General features: G+C 56.2%; 2 protein-coding genes across 2 annotated transcripts in view; one reads left to right on the top strand and one right to left on the bottom strand.

The window, feature by feature from the left end:
• Window positions 1-7,665, bottom strand: part of CA6 (carbonic anhydrase 6) — a 60,886-nt gene extending 53,221 nt beyond the window's left edge. The window contains exon 1 of the mRNA XM_055137588.1: window positions 7,109-7,665. The gene's annotated coding sequence lies outside the window, so the exon portion shown is untranslated. The remainder of the gene's footprint in view (window positions 1-7,108) is intronic.
• ENO1 (enolase 1) lies at window positions 6,436-19,886 on the top strand. Its single transcript, XM_004607057.2, has 12 exons — window positions 6,436-6,592; window positions 9,010-9,103; window positions 12,297-12,392; window positions 13,381-13,439; window positions 15,567-15,636; window positions 16,130-16,263; window positions 16,636-16,858; window positions 17,288-17,485; window positions 17,757-17,958; window positions 18,045-18,153; window positions 18,346-18,404; window positions 19,518-19,886. Exons 2-12 carry the CDS (start codon window positions 9,019-9,021, stop codon window positions 19,582-19,584), a joined length of 1,302 nt encoding a protein of 433 aa, XP_004607114.1. The 5' UTR covers window positions 6,436-6,592; window positions 9,010-9,018; the 3' UTR covers window positions 19,585-19,886.
• Window positions 19,887-20,795: the final 909 nt, after the last annotated feature.

The following is a 20,795-nucleotide window of genomic DNA, read 5'->3' as shown; positions in this document are numbered from 1 at the left end:
CCTGAGTCCATCCAGGAGTGATCCCTGAGCACCTCCTGGGTGTTGCTGAAAAAACAAGAGAGAGACACAGAAAGAGAGAGAGAAATGAGGTCAGATGGGTGGGAGGTGGCTGCGAGCAGGCAGGAGGCAGCCACCAGGGGCTGAGGGACAGATAAGGAGCCAATCGCCCTCAGCTTCCAGAAGGAACCAGCCTGGCCAATGCTTTTTAAATATTTTTTTAATAAAAATTAATCACCACGAATTACAAAGTTACAAAGATCTTTATGACAATTTCAGGCGTGTATTGTTCCAACACCAATTCCTTCACCAGTGCCCACAACCCTCCACCGACGTGCCCAGTATCTCCCCCACCCCCAGCCTACATCTGTCGCTGGCGCTTTCCCCTCCCCCATGGGCCTTGTGTTCCCTAACTTACCTCCTACCCCTGCCCCAGTGCCAAGCTCCACAGTGAAGACCGGTTCTCCTGCTCTTTGCTCCTTTGGTTTTGGGGTCACATCTGCAATGCTCAGGGCTGACTCCCGATGGTGCTCAAGGGACCCTGTGTGGGGCTGGATCAAACCCCGGTTTACTGTGTGCAAGGCAGGTGCCTTCCCCGTGATCTCCAGCCCCATGGTTAGTGCTTTAAGAGTCTTTTTTTTTTTTAATTGAGGTGGGGACAGGGGCTGGGCGGCTCCCCAAGAGATGCTCAGGAGACCCCAAGCCCCACCAGCAATTCTCAGCCAGCCTGGCCTGAGGGTGTCATGGTCCCCTGGCCCTGTGCTCTCAAGTCTCAGGGCTGCACTGTGCAGTGTCCCAGAGACCACGAGTTTCCAGGGCCTGAGCGCGGCCCGGCATCTACTCAGCATGGACTAGCCACTGTGCCAGCTTCCTGCCCCTTGAGTGGTTTATTGTTGGTTTTTGTTTTAGGGTCACATCCAGCAGTGCTCAGGGGCCACTTCCAGCGGTGCTGTGTGCAAAGGGCACCCCGTGTACAAAGTATATGCCCCAGCCATCACCCCATCTTCCCTGCCCCCGACGCTTTGCATCCACACCCACCTAGGTCAGACCAGGTCGTTCTCTGCTTAAAACCTACCACAGTATCTTCTTGGTCTGGGTGACCCCCAGTCCCGTGCCTTGACCCCAGGATGCCAGTCCACCTTTCATGGGCTCTAGTCCTACCGATGGTACCCCCTGCTCGCTGCCCCCCATCTCTGACTTGCTCAGCCCCCCTGGTTCCCTGGTGGAGATCTCTGCCCGGTGACCCCTTTCTTGGGGATCTGGCCACAGTGTGTTCACATGTGCTTGAATACCACCTGCCTTCCTCCTGGCCGGACAGTGGTTATGAGAAATATATATTAGGGTCTTTCAGATGGTCAAAAGGATCTTCCGGGGGCCAAAGTGATAAGACAGTGGGGAGAGCATTTGCCTTGCACGTGGCTTACTAGGTTTGATCCCTGGCATGCCATATGGTACCCTAGTACTTCCAGGAGTAATTCCTGAATGCAGAGCCACGAGGAATCCCTGAGCATCACCAGGTGTGGCTCAAAAAACAAAACAAATGAATAAACAAACAAAAAAAGATGTTCTGGCCATCTTGCTGCACTCAGCAATGAAGAATCCTGGCTGACAGGCAACGCAACACTGGAGAATGCTCCGGGCCCCAAACTGAGCTGCTATCACCAGGGTGCCCAGACGGAAGAGGTGCAGTCTTCTCGCCTTCTCCAGATGGAATCCTGGCGACCATGAGTTTCTACAAGCATGGCTCCAGTATGTGGGGACCAGGATTATTTCTTTGAACCACACAGCTGCATAAGTGGCCATGCGACCTTTCTTGATATCCAAAGCGAGCAATGGAAAATAGATGATCTAGCATCTGCCCCTAGGAGACAGGCTTGAACGGTGGTGTTGAATATCCAAGCAAAATATAATGCCCCAAAACTATAGAGAGAGCCCCAGAGGCACACAAACCAATTTCGGAAACCAATGGCTTCTTGCAGAAATGCCTCTAGACTGTGAACTAAGCTATGGCCCGATGCCACCCGGGGAGGAGAAAGGTTCTTGTCCGTTGGCCTTTCCTTTCGGCAGCGGCGGCATCTTGACTGCCATCTTTCAGAGCCCACTGGATGGAGGTACGAGTTTGCAGTGTCGGGGCACATAGGAAATCTCAGAATGGGGGAGTGATACTGGCCCTGCTCCCTGCCCAGACGAGACCCCGAGTGGTTGCCCACAAACGGCTCCTCCGCTCCTGAACGGCCATGATTCCAGAGGCACACAAACCAATTTCAGAACCCAGCAGCTTCTGGCAGAAATTACTCTGGATTTAATTACTAAAATACCAGAAATCCAAAATCATATGCTCTTCATTATCGGCAATAGAAAACAAATTAACAAATGATGCCTTTTGGGCAGGTCTGATTGTTGGGGGAAAATTCCAAATAATAATAGTGGGTTTTCGGTTGAAACATTAAATGTAATTAAAATAAAGAGAGAGTAAAGTGAAAATCATCGCCACACAGGCCGGGTGGGGGGTGGGATTGGGGAATACTGGGGTTCTTGGTGGTGGAACATGTGCACTGGTGAAGGGATGGGTGTTTGATCATTGTATGACTGAGACTTAAACCTGAAATCTTTGTAATTATTCACACAGTGATTCAAAAAATAATTTTTTTTTAAAAAAAAAGGATGTTCCTCCTGCATGCTGGGCCTTTATCCCCAGTTCCTGGTTCCCAGTTCCCCAAAGCCTTGCAGGAGCACAGCGAGTAGGGCTTTTGCCTTGCACACGGCCGACCTGGGTTCGATTTCTCTGTCCCTCTCAGAGAGCCCGGCAAGCTACCGAGAGTATCCTGCCCACGCGGCAAAGCCTGGCAAGCTACCCGCGGCGTATTTGATATGCCAAAAATGTCTCACAATGAAGACATTTTTGGTGCCCACTCGAGCAAACTGATGAGCAAAGGGGTGGTGGTGATATGGTGACAGTGATAGCACTCTATCTCCCTAAAACTATGCTCAGCCTGACCCCTGCCTCCTGCCACTGACCTTGGGAAATGGGCCCTGAAGACCGGAAGGGGATGTGGGCAGCCCACGTCAGCATAAGGGTAGAGCGCTGACTGCAGTTCATGGAGGGCATTCTTCAGCTGACTGGGAGCAGGCAGCAAACTGAAAAGCAATCAACTTTCTAGAAAAAACTGAAAAGAACCTTATTTTTTTTCCAGCTGGCCAGAACTCAACTGTGATGCTAGTGGAAGTGCTTGGAGGTACAGACACAGCAGAAAGCAAGTTAAATGTGCTTCCTAAGGAGGGGGGAGATAGTGCCATATGCCACCTCAAGTGAATTGAACCCTGCATGCAAAGGGCCTCCTGCAGGCAAGCTGCTGGCTGAGCACCCTAGCACAGCAGAGCCCTGGGCAAAGCTTCATAATTGCTTAACAACCTGCGGTCAGTGACACATAGTAACAAATGCCTGTGACAAGTGCTGGCCAGAGCTTTCCCCTTCTTCCCTTCTCCATTCTTCTACTGCTCTAAGACATAAAACAGATTAACAAGTCAAAAATTTAATTTGGGGTGAGGGATAGGGGCCACACCTGTCTCTACACTTCTGGTGGGGCCCTATGGGGTGGGGGTAGTGGAGTAGGGGGACCACATAGGGTGCTGGGGCTCTAACCCAGGCCAGCCCTGAGTAAGGCGAGCACCCTAGCCACTGTATGCCTCTGACTCCCCTCCCCCAATTGAACTTTTCCCCATGGGAGTTGCAGGAAGGAGCAAAGATAATGAGACCCAAACATAGTCAGATATTTTACTTTCTTTTTTCTCTTTCTTTCTTTCTTTCTTTCTTTCTTTCTTTCTTTCTTTCTTTCTTTCTTTCTTTCTTTCTTTCTTTCTTTCTTTCTTTCTTCCTTTCCCACATCTGGCTGTGCTCAGAGGCCACCTAAGGTTTGGATTGGTGCTTTAGGGTCATTGCACAAGTCAGGGGCCACCTCCCCATCAATTGAGGGCTATAGACCATCCTAGGCTAAGGAGACAGGATGGGGGAAGGGGTGTTTCTGGATGGAACTTCAAAGACGAGGAAACTCATTTACAGGAAGGAGGGAAGCATTTGTTATACCAAGCAGAGGCACCCTCCTGAAACCTCAGACGCTGAAGGGAGAGTTGGGGGTGAGGTGGGGAAACCAATACCCTGAATCCTTAAGGATTTAATTAGTCAAAATTAAAACACACCAAAACGGCCTATTGTAGGGTCCAGAGAGATAGTACAGGGGTTGAAGCACTTGCCTTGCCCAACCAACCCGACCTGGTTTGAACCCCTGTACTGCACAGGGATCCCAGGCACCACCAGGAGTGACCCCCTAAGCACAGAGCCAGAAGTTAGCTCCGAGCATCTCCAGGTGTGGCCCCCAAATCACAGTAGCATATTCAGGGTTCTGCATTCTTCTCCAGCTCACAGTAAAAGTTCTTGCCAAGACCCAAGGCAGGAAAACGAGCCCCAACCTGTTAACAGCCACGCCCCCCCTCCCCGGAGCTGAGGAAGACAGAGGAGGGCATTTGGTGGCTTGCCCATTTGGTAAAGCTTTGCGGGTGTCTCTGCTAATCATTAACCTCTGAGCTACACCCCGAGGAGGAGGTGCTGTGCCTCCAGGAAGGGCCCTGCTGAGATCTTCCTTTCCTCACTCACTGCCCCGTCGCTGGGTTCAGGCGGGAGGGGAGGGGGAGTTACAAGAATCCGGTCTCTATCATTATCTCTGTAACCAACCATTTTAAAATGTAAATTGAAAGAGATTGACTTGGAGCCCTTTCAAGGGCCACGCCTTTGAATTGCTGGGGGAATTAGAGCTGGAAGTGTCAGATTTCTATAGCGTGGTGTAGATTGAGGAGCCGGGCCCATTGATTCAGTTGCTGAGTCACCAGTGCCTGCTCTGGGTCCTAAGCCGCCAGAAATTGCAGCACCTGCAGGCAAAACTAACATGGTGCTTCACTGAAGCACTTTACATACAGTGTCCTGGTAGCCTCCCCCGACCCCTTTTTGCCAGAAAAGTAATCTCAAACAAGTATGGATTCTGCTTTTCAGGGGAAAACAAAAACCATGCACCTGTACCCAATGCCTTGGAAAACAAAACAGTAATCTGGGAAATAAAAATGCTCTGAGCAAAAGAAAAACATTTTTTTAAATGCTTTGAGCTGGGCGGGAGAGATGGTACAGTGAGGAGGCCGCTGGCCTCGCGTGCAATAGACCTAGGTCGTTCCCCGGCTCCCCACACGGTCCCCTGAGCACTATCAGGATTAATTCCTGAGTGCAGAGCCAGGAGGAACCCCTAAGAATCACCGAGGGCTGCCTTCCAAACAAACAAAATATTCAACCTGTGGAAGAAACGCAGTAGTTGAGGTTGACTAAAAAAAAATAATAGAGCCGGTTACACATATGACTCTATGCAAGGCAGCTTGAAAAATGTAATGGCATTGTTTTAGCCCCCAGACTTACAGAGAGCAGGAATGCGGAGAAAACACTTTGCATTAACCGCACTAGGAAGAGAAGTAATGGCCTCAGTCCTCCTGACGGGCACTTGGAGTTGGGACGTGCCGCTTGAAATCGAGCCTTTTCTTAACAAATCACCCCCCCCTCTGGTTTGGGCCTATGTTTATTTTATCTTCTTTCCTTCCGGGAGACTACCACGGAACAGTTTTGAGCTTTGGTAGCCCCTACCCCCGGGGTCTGCAGAAATCCCAGCTTTCAGAGCACTGCAAGAGCCTTCCAGTGGAACCCGGGCGAGGACCTGGTCCCCTTTCGGGCCAGACGCCCAGGTGCTGAAACGCACGTGCACGTGGAGAGCGCCCGGGCCGGGCCGCCCCGCAAGCCCCGTTCGCAATCTCATCAGGAAATTTCGGTCCCCTGGGCCTGCCGGTCAGACAAGGACGAGCGGCCGGGGTCACCTTGGCGGCCGCGGGGCGCAGTGCGCAGGCGCGGTGGGCGCTCGCGGCCCCCACCACGCGGCCCCGCCCGGGAGGCTCCGGGTGCGCGACCCCCAACGCGGTCGGGCCGAGAAGGCCGCGGGCACCTCGGCGCGCGGGGCGGGGGGCGCGCCGCGGGCCGGGCGCGAAGGTTGCCGGAAGGTCGCGGGGCCGGACGTGCGGCACGAGAGCGACGCCGAGTGCGTGCAGGACTCGGAGGACGTGACGGAGCCCCGAGCGCTCATGTCGGCCGCGCCACCGCGCCCTCCCCCGGGCGCCAGAGCCGCGCATTGGGCTCGACCCGGGGTCCCGGCGCGGGGGGGCGCTCTCCGCAGCCCGAGGCCTCGACGGCGGGGGCGACCCGACCCCCAGCCCCGCGCCAACTCGCCTCCTCGGGCCGTCGACACCCCCCCTCGCCGCCGCCCAGCCGGCCGCAGCCCCGCCCCTTCTCCGAGGAGCCGCCCCGAGTGACGGCGCGCCGAGCCAATGGCGGGGCGGGGCGGGGCGCGGGGGCGGGAAATGGGCGGGCCTTTCCCGGGCTGGGCAGGAAGTGGGGTGAGGCGACGCGGAGGCGAGCCCCGGCGACGCCGAGCCCTCAGACCGCCCCGCTAGACGCTCGTGAAGGCGGCAGCATCCTCGGCTTCTCTCCCGGGCGACCCGTGCCGACGGCCAGGTCAGGACGCAGGGAGGGCTGGCGGGCCGGCGCCCCGCAGGAGCCCGCGGGGGCTTCTGCCCTGTCCGCGGCCGCCGAGGAGGCGGGGGCGGGCCCGGGCTGCGGGTGCGGGTGCGGGTCGCCGGGTGCTTCGCGGTGTCTGAGCCGCATTCCTGAGGGGGGTCGGGGGACGTTGGGGGTCCGCGGGGCGGGGGGGCGCTGACGGGGGAACGGCCCCACCCCGTGCCCAGGGTGGCCAGACCCGTTCCAAAATGGAGTCGGGGACGGTGGAAGGGGCGATGCCGGGAGCCGCCGCCCCCTCCCCCGTAGCGGGCCCCGCGCGGTCCGGCCGGGCGGTGACTAATGAGCAGTTCCCGCAGGGCCGCCCTGCGGGGACCTCGCCCCGGCGGGGCCCGCCCGGCCCGGCTCGCTCCCTCCGGCCCCGCCCGTCCCCTCGGCGGCCGCGAGCGAAGGTTCCAGACCCTCGGCTGCCCTGGGCGGGCTGGGTTAGATTTTTTAATGAAATAAGTCACTTACCTGTGATGACACAAACGGAGCAAGAGGAATCGAGGCGTTTGACCTCATCTGCGATCTGGACATCAGCGGTGGCTGGGACAGGGCGAGGAGACTGGACGTAGGCTGCGGAGAATTGGGGGTGGCGGGGGCTACCGCGGTTTCCACCGTTTGCGAAAACTCAGTTGAGGAGTGAGTGTGTGAGTGTGTGTGTGTGTGTGTGTGTGTGCGCATGTGTGTGCATGCGTGTGCATGCGTGTGCACACGCGCCTTTGCTTCACCATTGAGCCCTGGCCCCCTAACCAAAAAAAAAAAAAAAGAATGAAATGAAAAATATTTAAATGCATTTTATCTTTTGCCAAGCTAGCAGAGAGCAGCTAAAGACCTGTTGGTTAGTAATGAATGAAACTCCATTATTGCAAGGACGTCCGAGCTACAGAAATGATTTCAGTATCTAATTCTGAAGCTTGGAAAAAAAAGAAATGGTGCCACTTGCTGCTTCAGAACATTCCAGAGGAGATGTTGGAGAGGAGCCCAGCCAGCCCAGGGCTTCTGAACACTAATTCTGCCCCTGTTCTCCACTCCAGGCCTACCAGTTGTTTTACTGAAGGGGTGGGGAGGGGTGTGGGGAGGGGGGGCTTTGAGGGCTTGCTACTTGCTCTTTGCCGATCTTTTCCTTTTTTAAAAAAAAAAATTTTTTTTTTTGGCTTTTTGGGTCACACCCGGCGATGCACAGGGGTCACTCCTGGCTCGTGCACTCAGAAATCACCCCTGGCGGTGCTCAGGGAACCCTATGGGATGCTGGGAATCAAACCCAGGTCGGCCGCGTGCAAGGCAAACGCCCTACCTGCTGTGCTATCGCTCCAGCCCCTCCTCTTTAAAATTTTTTTTACTTTCCCCCTTACTCGCTCATCCTGCAAATCTTTTAATTTTAAGTGTTTTCTCTGGAAGCCTCTCTCCTTGGAATGTGGAATCTTTTCTGTAGTTACAAATTATAGTTTATAATTTTTTTTTAATTATGGGCCAGAGAGATAGTGCAACAGGCAAGGCATATGGCTGCTCTAAATTAGATTCATTGCACCACATAGGGTCCCCTGAAGCCCTACCAGGAGTGATCCCTAAATGCAGAGCTAGGAGTAAGCCCTGAACCCTACTGGGTGTGGCCCCCCCAAAAAAAACTCTTGAACGTTTTTTATTATTGTAGAAGTAGTATTCTTGTAGGGTTTGTAGGATGTTGGGGATCAAACTCAGGGCCTGACACGTGTAAGGCAAGTGTTGTGCTGTTTAACAAGGTCTAAATTTATAAATACTTGTTAGATGTCATGGTGTGTCTTCCGATCTTGCCACCACCCTGAGTGCTGTGGGGTTGGAAGGCCCCGAGCTGACAGTGGTGAAGGTGTCTGAGCCGGCTCTTGTCCTCCAAGGGCAACGTTCTGATTCTCCTCCATCCACCACTTGAACATCTGCATCCTCATTAACTTGATGACTAACTCCCAGCCTGCCCAGTCCCTGGCCCGCTGCAAATAAGGTTTTCTTTCTGGAACCCCTATGCTGCCCATTTTGAGGTGGTTTTCCTTGTGACCTTCGTGTCCCCTTGCACCATCTCCATTTAGTGCCAGTCGTTAAGGTTCAGTCGTTGCGGTGAATGCTTGGAGACTGCCGCCCTCTGCGCCGTCCCTTTATAGCCTTCTTCCTGTTCAGTCTCAGTTCTTCTTGCTGCCCCCATGTTCAGGTTTTCCTCACTGCTGGGGCTTGAGGCCTTGCAGGCAGGACTCAGCCCAGTTTTTAGGAGCAGTTCCCAGGGTGTTGCCCTTCAGCCAGCTTCTGGCACCCCCTGTTTTGTCCCAGCCGCAGGTTACTCAGATTGCGGCTTTGAGTGGCAGAAACAGGAGGGCATCGTTTCACGAAAACTGCTTTTCCCACAGACCAGCACCATGTCTATTCTCAAGATCCACGCCAGGGAGATCTTCGATTCTCGTGGGAACCCCACGGTGGAGGTTGATCTCTGCACTGCAAAAGGTGGGTGTCCTCCTGTGTCTCACATAAGGATCAGCCTGGTCATGGGGCCCTCCGTTGCCCCTGCCCCTGCTGGGCACTGTGGGTGTTGGGGCGGGACAGCCCGAAGCCTTGGCTGGCTGCTCTGGGTGTTTGAAAGAGCACAGGGAGGGCTCTGGGTCAGCAGGTCAGTGTGGTGATGCCATGTGGCCTCGGCCGCTGCCCTGACACTTGAGCAAGAGTGGGTGTGATAAGATGGCACCGCCTCCCCCGGGAGCAAGGAGAGCAGGGGAGAGCCCTCAGCCTGGGCTCAGAGACGGTCTTCACTGCCTCCTGGGGTAATCGGGAGACTCGGGTTATTTTCTTACTAACTTCCTAGTAGGAGTTAACCCAGGTGGAAGAAGAATAGACACTCACAGAAGACCCCCTGTTTTAAGGAAGTCTGGTGCCAGAGGGCTGGAGCTATAGTACGGTGTAGTACAGTGGTTCGGGCACTTGCCTTGCATGTAGCCAACCTAGTTTGATCCCCAATACTTCATAGCGTCCCCAAGTCCACACCCACAGGAGTGATCCCTGAGAGCAGAGCCAGCAGTAAGTCATGAGCACAGGCAGGTGTGGCCAGAAACCCCCACGCCCATCCCCCTACCTGCCTACCCCCCAAAAAAAAAGTTCAGTGTCAGACTGAAGTGGGTGTGGGGGGCGTGAGTGCCTGTTCTGTTCCCAGCACAAACTGGAAGAAGGAAATCCAGTGCCTGCTGGGTCTGAATAGCTTCCAGTTTCCCAGTGTCTCTGCTCCCTCCCCCCTTCCTGGTGGCCTGGCCAGGTGGGCAAGGTTCCCTGAGCCTTCAGGGGAGCTGAGTCAGGCTGAATCACTGGCCTGGCAGTGCGCCCCCAGCCCTGCCCTTCTTTACCCCTCCCCAGAGAAAGGAGGCTCCTGAGTGTCATTCACCAGATTAAAATTGGGACAGAGTAGTCCTGGTGGCTGGGGAAGTGCTGTGACCTCACTGCAGGCTGCCCCTATCATGCGCTGCTGTCTCTGTTGTGGCACTTGCCACCGGGAATTAGTGGATTCCCAAAAGACCAGTCTTGAGACACTGTTCGTTGTAGGGGAGAGGACATTTTTTTTGAGACTTCAAAATGATTAAAAGTAGGGGCTGGAGCCATAGTCTAGCATCAGGTGTGGCCCCAAACTCCAAAAATAAAAAATAAAATGATTAAAAATGTTTTACAAAGTTTAGCTTTCTCCCCCAGGGCTCAGTTCTTGTTTAAAATAAAAAAACATGAAGGGGGCCCAGAGCATTAGTACAGTGGGTAGTGCGCTTGCCTGGCATGCAGCATGCCCGGTTGGGTTCTGGAGAGGCACTGTAGTGTGTAAGGCGCTTGCTTTACATACCCAGCAGCACGTCTGGTCCCTTGAGTGCCACAAGGTTTGGCCCAAACACCCCCCTAAAGAAATGAAAAGGGTGGGGCTGGAGTGATAGCACAGCGGGTAGGGCGTTTGCCTTGCACGCGGCCGACCCGGGTTCGAGTCCCAGCATCCCATATGGTCCCCTGAGCACCACCAGGGGTAATTCCTGAGTGCAGAGCCAGGAGTGACCCTTGTGCATCGCCAGGTGTGACCCAAAAAGCAAAAAAAAAAAGAAATGAAAAGGGAGGGCTAGTGTGATAGTACAGCAGGTACGGTGCCTTTCCTGGCACACAGCCCACCCAGATTCAACCCCTAGCACCCCATATAGCCCCCTGAGCCCACCAGGACATGCTGAGCACAGAGCCAAGAGTAAATCATGAGCTGGTGTGGCCCCAAAACCGAATAAAGAATACAGGCTGAAGAGCTGATGACGTCTGCATTCTTCTCTGGAATTGCAGTTCCAGGTGCCACGACCTGCCCTGCTGTCACCCAGCGCCTCCCTCCCTTGTTACACTTGGTGCCCAAAGTCCAGGGTCTGCATTAGCGTCAGCATCACCTGGGCCAGGTCTGCGTCAGGAGGACCTATGTCCTCAGCACCTGTGTCTCACCCACTGGTAACCGCAATAAAAAGTCATTGTTTCATAAAGGAAGAGGTGTGGGCCCCGAGAGATAGTGCAGCGCGGAAGGCTCCCGCTTCTAATGCTGCTGGCGCCGAGGGCTCACTCCTGGGGTCCCTGGATGTGGCCCACAAATAGGCTACTGCTCTGGTCACCTCCATATCACAGGCCGACTGACAGGCTCCATCTCAGGAGAGGCCTCACTTCCTGTGCTCCCCCACCTCACTGACCTTGTCTGTCCTTGCTTCATTTCCTTGGCACCCCAGGCTGCAGCCAGTGGCAAGTGTCTGCACTGTTCAGATACTTGCCACCACTGGGTCCATGTCCCATCGGGCTCCTCCCGAGTCCTGTTTCTTATCCTCAGAAGCTGCCGTCTGAGCATCATGACAGCCCTTGCTGGAACTCATCTTTACTGACTTCCTGTTGAAATGATAGAGCTTGGCCTATGTTATGTTCCGTAAGATGCTGAACTTCTTCCCTGGACCGTGGAAACTGAGACCGGTCTCAGGCACCACCTGGCCCCTAGCACCATTCAGTGTGGTCCCTAGAACAACAGTTCATCCCCCCTTTCTTGGGTGAGGTGCTTTGCAGGCCTCTCCTAGTCTGTTGAGCTCAGCTGTGCAGGCCTTGAGGTTTTGTGTTTGGAGCTGGTGGGACTCTGGTCACTAGGACCATATGCTGCGGTGCTTAGGGAATGCGCTAGGGATCACATTTGGGTCTTTTTACCAGTCGAGGTGCCAGAGAGAGTCCTAGTATCCCTGTGGGGCAGCGCTGCCGGGGGCGGGGGGGTGCCCCATAGACGCACTGCAGGGCCCAGCAGGGAGCTTGTTGGATACTGCTTTAATGAGGCCCCCAGGCACCGCCCATGCACGTGACACTGTAAAAGGCTCCGCTGTGAAGCTGATGCTTCAGCTGTCCACCCCACAGTGATTCTCGCCATAGTGAAGGCCATTGGTTGAAGGCCACCACTCTAGACCTGGCTGGGGGCAGGGGGCTGTGCCTCAGCTGCTGGTGATCTGCTGCTTCTGGCTCACTCGAGAGCTTGTGTCTCAGAGAATTTCATCACTTGCCACTCAGAGTCCCAGGAAGATGAGTGGCAGGACAGAGACTGTGGGACCCCAGTTGGGAGGAAGAAACTCCCCTGAAGGCCCGTGTTAATACCTTTTCTTCCCCTCGTGCCCCCCTCGTGCAGGTCTTTTCAGAGCTGCTGTGCCCAGTGGGGCCTCAACTGGCATCTATGAGGCCCTGGAGCTGCGGGACAATGACAAGACACGCTATTTGGGAAAAGGTAAGAGGCGGGCTGACGTCTCTTTCTGCTGAACCTCATCTGCCTGGCCTCACCCCGCCGGTACTGAGTGGGGCGCCCTGATTTGGGCCAGGGTGCTGCTGGAGAGCGCGCTGTCATGCTTGGGAGAACCGGCTATTGGCTCCAGGGTTCACGGCTAGTTTGTTCCCCTGGGCAGAGTTGGCGAGGCTGGGCCTAAGGTTAACCAGCGCCAAAGGCTAATCTGCCGTGTCCTCCCCCAGCCGAGGGGGAGCCATGGGGGGTCGGGGCCAGTCCTAAGCTTCAGTGATCTGTGGTGGACTCGGTGCCCATCTTTCAGGGAAGAGCCTCTCTGCAGGCTAACGGGAGCAGGGAGCTCACTCACTTGCCCCCGTGGCAGCCCCCCACTTCTGTGGTCAATGGCCTCCAGAAGGCCCCTGCTTGTCCCTCTTCTGTGGGTACAGGCTTTGCATGGTGGGGGGAGGGAGGCCACTCTGAGGTCTCAGGGCAGCAGTAAGGGGACTCGTGGGGCACTGGGCCAGTCACAGCAGCTGTGCTAGGGGGGCAGTGCAGGTCTGTAGCAGTGTTTCTGCCTGTTTCCTCACTCTGTCCCCTCCCTCCGACCTGTCCTCCTCTGAGTCTGTCTTTCTCCTTCTCTGTCAATCTCTGTGGTCAGGCGTCTCCAGACCTGTTAAGTATATTAATGAGTTCCTGGCTCCAGCCCTGTGCACGCAGGTAACACACGCCTGGACTGCCTGCAGCTGGGCCTGCCGGTGCATGGGCTTGACTAACCTCCCTCACAGCTAAGGCCGTTTGCTCTGTGTGGCTCTAATCTGAGGCTCCGGGCTCCGAACACTCAGACTGGGCCAGAAAGTTGGCCAGTGGGCTGCGGTGGGGGAAGTGGGGTGTGGGAAAACGGGGCCCTGAGCCCACCATTGAGTGGGGGGCCCCAGCCAGGCTGCTGCAACCAGCGCTCGTCCGAGTCAGTAATGTGCCCCATTGTTCCTTCTAGGTGTCTCACTGGCGGTTGAGCACATCAATAAAACTATTGCGCCTGCCCTGATTAGCAAGGTAGGACCTCCAGAGCCTGGGTCTGTCTGGGTCTGAGAGCCGGGGCGCCTAACCCTGTGCCCACATCTAACTGCATGTGGACTGGGCGTAGTCTCGGGAGGGGTGGGAGGGGGCCAGGCTCAGCCCTCATCTCCCTGGGCATCAGGGTCCCCACTGCAGAGGTGCTCAGGTGTCTGATGCGGTCTCCGCAGTGACTGGCTCATTCGTCATCAAATTGTCTATTGAAATTTGGGGGTTTTGTTTATTTGGGGGCTACACCTGTCAGCTCAGGGGATTACCCCTGGCTCTGTACTCAAGGATCACTCCTGGCAGTGCTCAGGGGACCATATGGGATGATGGAGTTGAACCCTTGTAAGCTGCCTGCAAGGCAAGCTCCCTGCCAGCTGTCCTGTCTCTCTAGCACACTACTAAGCCCTTTGAGGATTTCTCTTTGGGTGTTGGAGGAAGGGGGCAGTGAGGGGACCCAGTCATAGCCAGTGGTTCTTGGGGCTCTTCCTAGCTCTTTGTTTTTTTTCCCCCATAAATTTTTGGGCCATGCTTGGCAGTGCATGTTCAAGTTACTCCTGGTGCTGCTCGGAGGACCATGTGGGATGCCAGGGATTGAATTCGTGTTGGCTGCGTGCAGGGGAAAAGCCCTCCGCACTGTGTTATTGCTCTGGCCCTGTTTCTAGCTCTGTGCACACAAGAGTCCCCTAGTAGTGCTGCCGTGGATGGCACTGGTGGATAGGACAGTGGATGCCCTGGCCCTGTGCTGTCTCTGCTCAAGCCACAAACATCTCATATAAAATATCAGAGCTGGGGCTGGAGCAATAGTACAACGGGTAGGGCATTTGCCTTGCACGCAGTCGACCCAGGTTTGATTCTCAACATCCCATATGATCCCCTGAGCATTGCCAGGAGTAATTCCTGAGTGCAGAGCCAGGAGTAACCCCTGAGCATCACTGAGTGTGACCCAAAGCGGGGGAGGGGGAAATCTCAGAGCCACAGTTTGTCATATAGATAAGAGTTGGGGAAACTCGCAGAATCTGGAATCTCTGGAAAGCTTAAGGTCCACCTTTACTCAGCTGCCTCCTGTCCACCTTAGCACTCACTCCATCCTTGCTGCCACCCGTATCCTTATCACGTGCCTCTTTGGGCCAGGACCTGATTGGTCCTGCTGAGCCCTCATCCTAGTGGTGAGTGGCACTTCGTGTGTGTGTGTGTGTGTGTGTGTGTGTGTGTGTGTGTGTGTGTGTGTGTGTGTGTGTGTGTGTGTGTGTGTGTGTGTGTGTGTGTGTGTGTGTGTGTGTTCCCCCGGAGAGTGCCCCTCCACCTGACACACACTCAGACCACAGATCGATTTGTTAACATGGGGCTGAGCCCTCATCCTAGTGGTGAGTGGCACTTCGTGTGTGTGTGTGTGTGTGTGTGTGTGTGTGTGTGTGTGTGTGTGTGTGTGTGTGTGTGTGTGTGTGTGTGTGTGTGTGTGTGTGTGTTCCCCCGGAGAGTGCCCCTCCACCTGACACTCACTCAGACCACAGATCGATTTGTTAACATGGGGCCATGGAGTTCTAGACACGGTTGCCTCCCGTCTTCCCATTTCTGTGGCAAGAACCTTGGGTACAGAAGTTTCTGGTGTAATTCAGTTACGAAAATTCCGATGAGGGCTGAGCTAGTTCTGCAGCTGGGGTACAGGCTTTGCATGCTGGAGCCTTGGTTGGGTTTGATCCACAGTGCTGCATGGTCCCCCAAGCACTGCCAGATGTGCCCCCCCCCCAAGCAGGAATAAAATAAAATTTTCTTGGAGCCAGTTTTCCAGACACCCATTTCATTTGTGATTCTGCTCAGAGTCACTGCTTGCTGTTGGCTTGCCAAGAGCGGTTTTGAGCAAACTTCCTTCCCTTGAGAACTTCGAGGGGGTGAGCACTGAACTCCGATGCTTAACCCTGGGCCTCTCCACTTTCCTCGGTCTCAGAGGAAGACTTCCCCCCAGAAAGGGAGGTGGTTCGGGCCTTCCCATTTCTTTGGTTTGCAGAATGTGTCTAAACACAGGGGACTGGACACTGCAGTGCTGTCTGGGTTCTTTGGTGGGGCCAGAGGTCACAGAGTGGTCCTGCTCCCTCACGTAGCATGTCCTCCTCCTTGTAGAAGTTGAATGTCGTGGAGCAGGAGAAGATTGACAAGCTGATGATCGAGATGGATGGGACAGAAAACAAATGTGAGTGACCTGGAAAGGGCACTGGGAGGTCTTTGGTCATTTGGGGAGGCCTCTGACCCTTGACACTGAGCTGTAAGGATTACCTCCACCTGGGGCCATAGCAACTATATACCTGCATGCAGGGCTCAACCCCTGTGCACTGCCAGCTGTGACCCCAAAACCAAAAATAGGTAAAAGACAAAGTTGAGCCCCTTGCTCACCGTCCAGCGTGTGAACAGCAGCCAGGCTATAGCATTCCATAGGGTCATTAGATAGCTGCTGTTTGATGAAGTGTTTCAGAGTTGCACAGACAAATGACAACACTTCCTCTGAGGTGCAGAGACCAGAGGGGACGTTTGCTAATGTTTGCGTTTCTCTTGCTGGGGAAGAGTCCAGGGGTAAGAGGAGGCCACTCCGCACACACTCCCAGGAGTTGGGTCCTTCCGGGCAGATGGTGGCTCGAACAGGCCAGCGAGGGGATGTGCCTCCTTTGACTGCGTCTCTTCTGTTCCAGCTAAGTTCGGGGCGAATGCCATTCTGGGAGTGTCCCTGGCCGTCTGCAAGGCTGGAGCTGTTGAGAAGGGGGTGCCCCTCTACCGCCACATTGCCGACCTGGCTGGCAATCCTGAGGTCATCCTGCCTGTGCCGGTAAGTGGCTGCTCTGAAGCTCCCCACGCAATTCTGGGTTACACTTACTGCAATGAGACCACCCCGGTCTGACTCATCCGGACCTGAAAGTACGAGTCAGCTTGGGTGTTTCTGCTGCCCCCAACTGCCACTTGCCGAGTGGCCAGAGCTCCCTGCACCTCGTGTCCTGTGGGGGACCGTGGGAGGGTGTACACCCAAGAGACACTGTTGGGTTATGGCCAGAACTGAGGGCTGCCTGCACTGGCAATAACGGCGAGCCCAGTTAGGAGGGGCCCTGGAGGACTCGGCGCACCCCCATAATCCCCGGATGGAGGGACCTGCCTCTTGGGGCTCCTCTGAGCCCGATGCCCCACTGCTCTCTCTCCGTGCCAGGCTTTCAATGTCATCAACGGCGGATCCCACGCTGGCAACAAGCTGGCCATGCAGGAGTTCATGATCCTTCCTGTGGGGGCCGCCAGCTTCAGGGAGGCCATGCGCATCGGCGCTGAGGTGTACCACAACCTGAAAAACGTTATCAAGACCAAGTATGGCAAGGACGCCACCAATGTGGGCGATGAAGGCGGGTTCGCACCCAACATCCTGGAGAACAAGGAAGGTAAAGGCTTGGGGGCACTGGGCTCTTCTCCCCCGTATCCACTGAACTCTTTGGGGTGAGCGGGTGATGCAGCCAGGGAGAGCGGCTGCTACCGGGCTATGCCCTGAGCCCTCAGGCACAGCGCCCGTGAGGCTGGGGGGCGGGGATCCGGGCCTTGCCCAGTGGTGGAGAGAGATGGCTTCTGCTGCCCTGGGCTAGGCGGGAGCGGGGCGTCTGCCGCACACAGACCCCAATCTGGGCGCCCTCTGGTCAGGCCTGCCCCCCGCTCCCATGGCTCCCCAGTGAGTCCGGGGGGGGCACAGGGGCTCACCTGGCCCGCACCACTGTTCTGAATGCTGGGTGGGTGGGAGCGGGGCAGTAAGAAGCCCCCTGGTCTGCACTCCCCGTGTGGGGCTCGGACTCTGACGCCACCCTCCTGCCTTGGCCCAGCCCTGGAGCTGCTGAAGGAAGCCATCGGGAAAGCCGGCTACACCGACCAGGTGGTCATCGGCATGGACGTCGCTGCTTCTGAGTTCTTCCGTAGTGGAAAGTATGACCTGGACTTCAAGTCCCCCGATGACCCCAGCCGCTACATCAGCCCCAGCGAGCTGGGCAACCTGTACAAGTCCTTCATCCAGCAGTACCCGGGTGAGTGCGTGGCTGCGGCCGCACAAGGAGCGGGAGTTGGGAGGGGCCGTGTGAGTCCCAGCCCCTGCAGGGAAGGGCCCCCTGGGAACTGGGCTGGTTTCTGGTGCCTCAGCTTCGAGTCACACCTGGGAGTGAGGTCCTCTCACACGGCAGAGGGAACGGGGGCAGACAGGGTTCGCCCCTTGCTGGGCCCGAGGCGGGGCTGCAAGTGCTGCCTTGACCCACAGTCCTGGGCCGCCCTCGGGTTCCTGACACGCTCCTCGCTCTGCAGTGGTGTCTATTGAAGACCCCTTCGACCAGGATGACTGGGACGCTTGGAGCAACTTCACCGCTACCGCGGGCATCCAGGTGGTCGGGGATGACCTCACAGTGACCAACCCCAAGCGCATCGCCAAGGCTGTGCAGCAGAAGTCCTGCAACTGCCTGCTGCTGAAGGTCAACCAGATCGGCTCAGTCACCGAGTCCCTGCAGGCGTGAGTGCAGCACCGCCCACCCCGGCCCCGAAAGCTGGCCTGCGGCGCTGGAAGGGGACTCAGGCTCTGCTCCCGTCTGCTTCCAGGTGCAAGCTCGCCCAGTCCAACGGCTGGGGTGTCATGGTGTCCCATCGCTCGGGGGAGACGGAAGACACCTTCATCGCTGACCTGGTGGTGGGGCTCTGCACTGGGCAGGTACGGCGCCCGAGCCGAGGCCAGGCTGCCCTTAGGCCACCGCTGCTGGAGTCCCTCTCTCACCCCACTCCTCGCTAGCACCCGAGACCCCTTCAGAACTGGCCGCTCTGCTGTGGTCCCTCTTGTCCCCCCAAAGGCCAGGAAGACTTGGTGTCCCTTGCTTGCAGTGACTGTGACCTTTCTCTCTTCCAGATCAAGACCGGCGCTCCCTGCCGCTCCGAGCGTTTGGCCAAGTACAACCAGCTCCTCAGGTGAGGCAGGGTCGGGGCACCCTTCCCTGTGGGAGGAGAGGTGGGCACTACTCCGCCTCCTGCCCGTGGGTTCCAGAGGCCCCCGGCCTCCAAGGCTTCAGTACTCTCCCCCAGGCTCCAGAGGCTCCCCGCTTTTAGTGTTTACACTGTAGTGCCGTGTCCTGGTGCCCTGTAGGGCATGTTCCTACTCTTGGAGCCATCGCCCCTGCCGTGGGTTTTCCTTTAGGAAGCATTAGGAGCTGGAGCGATAGCACAGTGGGGAGGGCACTTGCCTTGCACACAGCCAACCTGGGTTCAGTCCCCGACACCCCGTATGGATGGTCCCCCAAGGAGTAATTCCTGAGTGAGAGCCAGGAGTAAGCCCTGAACACAGCCAAGTGGCCCCCAAAGAAGAACAAGAAAAATTGGGGAGTGGGCTGGAGAGATACTGTGTGCGTGGCTCCCCAAGCACTGCTGGGCACGGCCCCTGAGCACCAAAGCTGGTGTGGCGGGGAGACAATTCAAAGACCTGGTATGCGTTTGTTGCATGCAGTGGTGTGGGTTCCGTCCCTGCGCTGCCTGGCACCCCCTCGGAACATTGGTGAACACTGTTGGGCATGACCCCCAAACAAAATGAAGCCATTTGGGGAGAAGATAGTTCCAAGAGCTGGAGCACAGGCTTTGCGTGGAGAGGGCCAGGTTCAAGCCCCCTCCCCCCATGTAGTGCACTGGGCACTGGTAAACCACCCCAGCACCATTGTATGTGGCCCCAAAATTAAAAAAGATAAAAACCATAATTCTGATGTTTCAAGAAATAGCAATCCTGGGACTGGAGCAATAGCACAGCCGGTAGGGTGTTTGCCTTGTATGCAGCCAATCCGGGTTCGATTCCCAGCATCCCATATGGTCCCCAAAGCACTTCCAGGAGTAATTCCTGAGTACATGAGCCAGGAGTAACCCCTGTGCATTGCTAGGTGTGACCCAAAAAGCAAAAAGAAATAGCAGTTCTGGGCCCTTGTTCTGCTTTGAGCTCATTGAGCCTCAGGCGTGGGTGGGGGGACAGGCCTCACTCCTTCCTCCCAGCGCAGACTCCAGCGCCCACCTCAAGACCTGACCCCTCCTCTCCCCCTCCAGGATTGAAGAGGAACTTGGCAGCAAGGCCAAGTATGCTGGCCGGAATTTCAGAAACCCCCTGAAATAGGCCCCTCAGGCAGCAGCCAGCCGCTGAGCCCCTGCTCCTGCCCCATCGGGGGCAGCCCGGGCCCAGCCCTGCTCGCAGGTCTCTGGCATCTCCCACCCGCCATATGCTCGCCGCTTCCGTAGAACCACGGCCGGCCCAGCTGTGATCATGTGCTGCACCGTCATTGTCGTCGTGTCGTTGCTGCTGCCACGCGTCTGGAGCTGTGTGTGTCCATAGTGTCATCTCGGAAGGGCCCAGGCAAGCTCCCCGTGGTTTTGTGTGCAGAATAAATAATAAAACGAGCCCAGTGACCCGTAGGAAAACTGCGTGTATGTGTGTGTGTATAGGTCTGACGTGAGGGCACTCTGCCTCAGACGCCCCTGGACAAAGTACAAGGAGAGGACTCCGGGTCACTCGATGCCACCTGTCTCCAGGACAGCCTGAGGCTGTGGGGCTGGATCAGCAATACAGCAGGGAGGGTGTTTGCCTTGCACATGGCCACCCGGGTTCGGTCCCCATAAGCTTTATGGTCCCCCCAAGTACTGGCAGGAGTAATTCCTGAGTGCAGAGCCAGGAGCAACCCTGAGCATCATCTGATGTAACCCCCAAACATAACAGCTAAAAGCCAGACTCTGTGCAGGAGCCTCATTTATGATCCCCCGAGCACATCCAGAAGTGAGCACTGAGCCAGTAATACGTGGTCCTTGGCACTGCCAGGTGTGGCTGGCTCAGAGGTCACTCGTGGGGGCAGGGCTGGTGTAGAGTGCAGAGGTGAAGGTGTTTGCCCTTCCCCTTCGGAAGCCCCCTCTGCACAGCTGGCACAACAGCTCCCACCCAGCTTCTGTCAAGTGAGCATGAGCACCCTTACATGAGTTCAATGTCAGCATTTCCCAGTGCTTGGACTTTAAAACTGGCAGAAAAAGACATTTGTCACCCCAGGGTCAAAGGGCCAATGTAGGTGGTGGTGCTACGAGCCAGAGCCCAGGCGTCAGGGCAGAGTCAGACCCAGACCCTGGTCGGAGACCAGCCCTGCCCACTGGCACCGCACCAGATTCCACAAGACCTGGAAAGTGGCCCTTGACAGCACAGCTTCCTGGTCTCTGGGTTTGCTGCGTGGTGTCTTGCTTTTTTAAAAATTTAGCTTCATGGGGCCAGAGCAGGAGTGAAGTGGGTAAGGCATTTGCCTGGCATACAATTGATCTGGTTCATTCCTCGGCACTCCATATGATCCC

This window comes from Sorex araneus, chromosome 5 (assembly GCF_027595985.1).
Source record: "Sorex araneus isolate mSorAra2 chromosome 5, mSorAra2.pri, whole genome shotgun sequence".
NCBI classification, from domain to species: domain Eukaryota; kingdom Metazoa; phylum Chordata; class Mammalia; order Eulipotyphla; family Soricidae; genus Sorex; species Sorex araneus.
This window is presented reverse-complemented; position numbering and strand designations above follow the sequence as displayed.

What these genes read in the sequence shown, in the direction of transcription:
- ENO1 (XM_004607057.2), top strand. Translation starts at nt 9,019, where the DNA reads ATGTCTATTCTCAAGATCCACGCCAGGGAGATCTTCGATTCTCGTGGG. An exon ending in GGATGGGACAGAAAACAAAT is followed by an intron (nt 15,637 to 16,129) that starts GTGAGTGACCTG and finishes CTTCTGTTCCAG; the next exon opens with CTAAGTTCGGGGCGAATGCC. An exon ending in AGGTCATCCTGCCTGTGCCG is followed by an intron (nt 16,264 to 16,635) that starts GTAAGTGGCTGC and finishes TCTCCGTGCCAG; the next exon opens with GCTTTCAATGTCATCAACGG.